Source organism: Alligator sinensis, unplaced genomic scaffold (genome assembly GCF_000455745.1).
Source record: "Alligator sinensis unplaced genomic scaffold, ASM45574v1 scaffold330_1, whole genome shotgun sequence".
Taxonomy (NCBI): Eukaryota; Metazoa; Chordata; order Crocodylia; family Alligatoridae; genus Alligator; species Alligator sinensis.
In genome coordinates, this window is record NW_005842178.1 from 1,311,991 (window position 1) to 1,318,741 (window position 6,751).

A 6,751-nucleotide genomic window follows, 5' to 3' on the forward strand; every position below is an offset into this window, starting at 1 on the left:
GCCACAGAGGGAAGGATTGGGGCCTCTCACAGCTCAGAGGCCGTTTGGCCCACTGGCAGCTTGCAGCTTGCCCCACAGGCGCTTGCTGAAGACAGAAGTGGCGAGGGGCCTGATCCTTTTTTTCTGCGGAGCCTGCCACCTCTCCTGCAGCAAGAGGGTGAGCTGACAGCTGTATTGTTGCAATTTGCAATATTGCAAACTCAAATACATTCAGACATAGTTTAGTTTGCAATGATCCAAAGTCATTTAAAACCCACAAAAGTCTTGCACGTGTACAGTGTAATGCCATCAAGCCACACAAAGTGACATTTTCATCGTGTGTACATGTTAATGGTGTCACATGTACAAGCGCCTTATGTTTTCATTTATTTTTAAGCTTACTCGCCAAACTTGTGTCCAAACAGCTTTTGAAAAGAATAAACTATTTTTCCACCTCTTGCCCAACATGTGGATGCATTTTAGGGTCACAAGGGAAAAGGAAAAAAGAGCTCCCCATGGAATCACTAATGCTCCCCTCCCCATCCCACATTAGTTCTCATAGTTGAAGGAGTGAAAAGCCATAGTTCACCATGAGTTCAGGATCAGGTACACTACAGGGAAGGCCAGTGAACATACTCAATAACTCAATGCTTTTTAACCTAGCTATTATGGGACAGGTATTACAGCACCCAGCTATCATGGGGCAGGTATTACAGCACAGGCATCACAGTCCTACCATGAGAAAAAACAAAGCCTGATTCAATAAGCAGGTGGTATTCTCCTCTATTCTCCCGGTAAGTAGATGCGGACGGCGCCATGAGGTCTCCACTGGAGTGGTCAACCAGTGGCTTCAGAGTTGGTGCTGCCAAGCAGGCCTCAGGTTCCTTGACAATGACTCCATTTTCACGCAGGGGGCATGCTTGGGTGGGATGGGCTTCATCTCTCCCCTAAAGTCAAGCGTGTCTTTTCTTCCAGGTTGGCTGATCTCGTATGGTGTGCTTTAAAGTATCTTCGCCAGGGGATGGGGTCACAGTGGGACACAAGGACACTTCCCAACCAAGACAGGTGATGAGCACAAGAAGTACCCAGCTAAGTGACGGGGGTCCAGATAGTCCTAGGATCAAGGGGATGGTGCAAGCACCCACAGGAGGCCTTAAATGCCTCTACACTAATGCTCGTAGTATGGGGAACAAGCAGGAGGAACTTGTCCTCCTGCTAGCTAACAAAAACCCGGACATAGTAGGGCTCACTGAAACCTGGTGGTATTCAACCCATGATTGGGCAGTAAACATTAGAGGCTACAGACTGTACAGGCGGGATAGAATGGGGAGGAAAGGCGGGGGTGTGGTACTGTATGTCAAAGAGCAATACACGTCCTCAACAAACAGGATGGGGTCAGAGGAGGAGCAGACTGAAGTGCTCTGGGTAAGAATACAAGGGGGTCGTGGGGAAAGGGACTTAACAGTGGGTGTCTATTACAGACCACCCAACCAGGGGGAAGAGCTGGACCGGGAGATCTCGAGCCAGCTCACAGAAGCAATTAAGTGAAGGGATGTGGTCATCATGAGTGATCTAAACTACCCAGACATCTGCTGGGAGGAACAGTCAGCCAGGTCTGACCGCTCACGTAGTTTCCTAGCCGAGTTACAGAACCTCCACCTAACCCAGGAGGTGCACAGTCCCATCAGGGAAAATGCCTTGCTGGACCTGGTCCTGGCCACAGGCAATGACCTGGTGATTGGACTGTGGGTTCTCGACCACCTGGGCGATAATGATCATCACCTACTGGAATTCACTATCCAACACAGGGTGTCAAAAGCCTGCAGCAAGGCAGTAGCCCTTGACTTCAGGAGGGCCAATTTCAATGAGTTGAGATAAGTAGGAGAGGCACTGAGAGCCCGGTGGGTAGGGGAGTTGGGAGTCCAAGACGAGTGGGTGTTCCTTAAGGAGACGATCCTCCGTGCCCAAAGGGTGACAGTCTCAACGCGAATCAAAGCAGGTAAAAGTGCTCAAAAGCCCCCATGGCTCACCAAAGGCATTCAGGAATGTATGAAAGCTAAAAAGGAGGCATACACCCGGTGGAAAGGAGGGGCTATCATCATGAAGGATTATACCTCTGTTGCTCGAGACTATAAGGGGGGTTGTTAGGAAGGCTAAGGCAGAGATGGAACTAGGACTAGCAACCAGGATCAAAGATAATAAGAAGTCCTTTTTTAAATACATAGGGAGTAAAAAGAAGGCACTGGGTAATATGGGGCCTCTGCAGGACATGCTTGGCAATCTGGTGATTGCACCAGATGAAAAAGCTAACCTTTTTAACAAATTCTTTGCCCCCATTTTTCTGAGCAGGGAGCGGGACATCTCCCCCAGGGTTCCAGACAGACTCATGAGAGGCACCGCCAGACCTAGGGTCAGGGAGAACCTAATTAGGGAACTTCTGGTGGGGCTGGATGTGTTTAAATCATCAGGTCCAGATGATCTCCACCCCCAGGGTGCTAAGGGAATTAGCAGGTGTCATTGCGGGGCCCCTGGCATGGCTTTACAAGTACTCATGGTGCTCTGGCCAGAGGACTGGAAAAAGGCCAATGTGGTCCCCATTTTCAAAAAAGGGAGGAAGGAGGACCCAGGTAACTATACGCCTGTTAGTCTTACCTCGGTCCTGGAGAAGCTCTTTGAGAGAATTATCCAGGAGCACATCTGCAAGGGACCAGCAGGGGAGATGATGCTCAGGGACAACCAACATGGGCTCATTAGGGGCAGTTCCTGTCAGACTAACCTGGTTGCCTTTTACGATCAGGTCACAAAATCCTTGGACGCAGGTGTCGCGGTGGACGTAGTCTTTCTGGACTTTAGGAAGGCCTTTGACACTGTCTCTCACCCCATTCTCATTAAAATACTAGGCAACTGTGGCACTGATGCGTACACGGTCAGATGGGTCGCAAATTGGCTGGAGGGCTGCAGCCAGAGAGTAGTGGTGGACCACCATTTTCGACCTGGAGGGATGTGAGCAGTGGAGTCCCCTAGGGCTTGGTCCTCAGGCCCGTACTGTTCAACATCTTTATCAGCGACTTGGACGAGGGGTTGAAAAGCACCTTGTTCAAATTCCTGGATGACACTAAGATGTGGGGAGAGGTGGGCATGCTAGAAGGGAGGGACAGGCTACAACTAGATCTGGACAGGTTACAGGGGTGGGCAGATGAGAATAGGATGGGATTCAATACTGACAAGTGCAGGGTACTGGACCTAGGGAAAAAGAACCAGCAGCAGACCTACAGGCTGGGGAACTCCCTTCTCATCAGCACAGAGGCAGAAAGGGATCTTGCAGTCATTATTGATTCCAAGATGAACATGGGCCGCCAATGTGAGGACGCGGTCAGGAAGGCCACCCCCCCCTTGTCATGCCTCCACAGATGCATCACAAGCAGGTCCAAGGAGGTGATCCTACCCCTCTATGTGACATTGGTTAGGCCGCAGTTGGAGTACTGTGTCCAGTTCTGGGTGCCACACTTCAGGAGGGATGTGGACAGCATTGAGAGGATCCAGAGGAAGGCCACTCGCATGATCAGGGGGCAGCAGGGCAGGCCCTACGAGGAGAGGCTACAGGACCTGAACCTGTTCAGCCTCCACAAGAGAAGACTGAGAGGGGATCTAGTGGCTGTCTATAAAAACTTACCAGGAGGGACTAGTGGGGAATGGGACAGGCCCTGTTCCCCCAAGCACTACCCGGAGTAACTAGGAATAACGGCCACAAGTTGATCAAGAGTAGGTTCAGGCTCGACATCAGGAGGCACTACTTCAGAGTCAGGGCAGCTAGGATCTGAAACCATCATCCAAGGGAAGTGGTGCTTGTTCCGACCTAGGGGGTCTTCAAAAGGAGGCTAGACAATCACCTTGCTGGGGTCATTTGATCCCAGCATTCTTTCCTGCCCACAGCAGGGGGTCAGACTCAATGATCTGCTCAGGTCCCTTCTGACCCTATCAACTATGAAACTATGAATATGGTTCTTGCTTTTAATGTGATGCCTTGCATCCCCCTCACAGAGAAACGTGAGAACTAAAAAAGCACTGAAGTAAAACACAAAATGAAAAATTACTCTACCAAATATATAGTAAACAAGGTATCTTACTCAGTAAACCAGAGATGTTGCAAAGTATGCATCATGGGATTCACTATGAACAAATGGCTTTCATTCCAGTCTTTCATTTCTTGGTAAGTGTTATGCCATGGGACTGGTGCTCGGATTATTCTCTGAGGAAAAGAGCGTGGGATACTTCTAATGAAGAGTCTCTTTCTCTCAGCTGGATCCATCAAGATGTAATCAACTATAACATATCATACAAATTATTGAGACCAAAAGCATGACTAAAAATCCTATGTACATATAAACATTGGTTCACATGAAACTATGAATATAGTTGTGTGCTATTTGAAATGCACATCATTATGCAGTATCATTTAGTTAATTTCATTCAAAAGACATGTAATGGTAATGTAATGCAATAAGAAAGAGAATGAGAATATTATTAGCTATGCTCCCAAAAAAATGAGAGAGGAAGGATATTTTTGTGGCTAAGGCACAAGAACCATCTCAGGAGAAAGGGGATTTTTTTCTAGTTTGACCCACAAACCACCTGCATGACCACTTAATCACACTGTGCTTCAGCATGCCACCTGTCAAGTGGGGTAGCAATACCTCCATGCGTCTCAGGAGAATTGAGAGGATGTTGATAAATGTTTGAAAGATACAGAAATATGACTCTGATGGTTACCACTTTAAGATACCTGAAAAGAATAATATGTCAATTCAAGGTCTAATCTGTGAAATGCTGAGTGCCCATATCTTCTGTGAATTCAGTGGGAGGATGTGGTTCTGTACACTACCAAATCTGAATGACATCCCAGTACAGGGGTTAGAAACATATGGGCTACAGGCCAAATCCAGCCTGCAAAGAAACTGAATCCAGCCTGCAATCCAGTTAATGTTTTAGAAGTGGTACAGTAAAACCCTGTTGCAGCCTAGCCGTGGGATCTGGTCTGAATTCCTCAATCTACATTTTAGGCACAGACAGAAGTGCAGCTCCCAGGTCTAATTCAGGGCGATTCATAGAAATCAGTCCTCCCAATCCAACAGATTTTAGCTGTTGGATTAGGAGGATGGAGGATCGGCAATCTGAAGCTGAGGGGCTGAGGTAAGGGGCTTCAATCCACTGCCCCTCCCCATCCCCCCGCTCTCCAGTGGGGCTGAGAAAAGGGACCTTCCCCCCCTGCCTTTTCCCCCTCCCATCCAGAGACATTAGCTCAGGTCAAACTGTGCTTCAGCCAGAGCAGACAGAAATTTATGAAGTCACTCCACTTAGGAGCAGCTTTATTTGAACCCTCATACAATGAGAGTTAATTTGTCACGTGATCAGAGAAGGGCTCTTCTGTTACTCTTCTGTTTGGACATGACTTTAGAGTTATTTTAAGGGGCCGATCACATGACAAATGTTATTTCTGCCTATGTCTTTTATTAACAACCTGGCTGCAGACTCCTACAGAGGGCTCCAGCTTCCCTCCCACTCCATACAGAGGGCTCCTTTCTCCCCCCACATTGCAGCCTCTGCTCACTGAATTAACTACTCTGAAAGCTGAGGCAAGAGACAACGTAGAGAAGACATGTGACAGTGTGGGGGAGGCAGTGCAGAGTGTGAAATCAGCCCCTCTGCTCAGAGCAGGAATAACTTGGGTACAGCAGGGGATGGATAGCCTGCAGTGCCAGCTGGGTCTCAAGGAATGGCCCAAGGCAAGTAAAAGGTTGCCAGCCCTTTACCTAGTAGATCTACTTTGCACAAGTGTAAGTGAGCACAATGGATGAAAAGCAGGCATTCTCTTACACAAATACAACATATGAAAAGAGACTGTGGACACTAAAATCATGTAGCATGAAGTTAGAGGGGACCTAGATTGGTACTGAAGGTTATGGAAATTACAGTGAAAATGATTCATCACTTGTATGCTGTCCTATAATAGAAGAACAAGAGGCCACACTATCAGGTCAATATTTTAATGTGTCTTTAAGCATTTGAAATATTTCAGTCCATGGAAAGCCTATGGTCATCATGCAGTTGAGACCCTTATTACTGCCAGGACGGAAGAATTTTATGACCTATCATGCAACCATATGCAACATAAAAGAAGGGGAAATTTTTCAGGGCATAAATAAATTGCTGCAAGGCTGTGGAAAGAAGTCTACCCTCAATGTGCTTTATTGCACACTTGGTGCTTAGTCCTGTCTAAAGTATCAGATATTGATCACCTCCAAGATACCATTTTGAGAGATCACCTGCTGAGTGGTAAATGGTGCACAGGCAACCCCCAGATTTACGAGGCAATTGGTTCCTCAAAACCACGTCTTAAGTCGAAACATTATAACTCAGAACCAGTTTTCTCATAGGAACAGTGTTACAAATATGGGATTGGTTCCTTTACATCAGTCAATACTGAGTGCAACTGGTAAGTGGTGGAAGGGGAGGGGGAAGGAAAGGGGTGTATGGGGGCAGATCAATGCGCCCCGTGGTGAGGGAGGGGTTTGGGCGGGGACCGGGGCTGGGGCAAGCACTGCCCAGCTGGGGCCAGGTAGTCACGGAGAGTGGGGGGACAGTGGCTCCCACCACTGCACGCTGCCGCTCCGGCAGGTGACAGGGTCTACAGTGTATTTTTGCATGGCTGCAGCTCCCCATAGTCCCTGCTGGACCAGTGGCGGGAGCAGTGGTGTGAATTGCCGGTCAAGCT

General features: G+C 48.1%; 1 protein-coding gene across 1 annotated transcript in view; it reads right to left on the reverse strand.

The window, feature by feature from the left end:
• The window catches only part of DNAH3 (dynein axonemal heavy chain 3), a 129,549-nt gene that overhangs the window by 87,888 nt on the left and 34,910 nt on the right, over positions 1–6,751 (reverse strand). Inside the window, exon 9 of the mRNA XM_025207009.1 lies at positions 4,107–4,302. Within this exon, the coding sequence (XP_025062794.1) occupies positions 4,107–4,302 (196 nt within the window). The remainder of the gene's footprint in view (positions 1–4,106; positions 4,303–6,751) is intronic.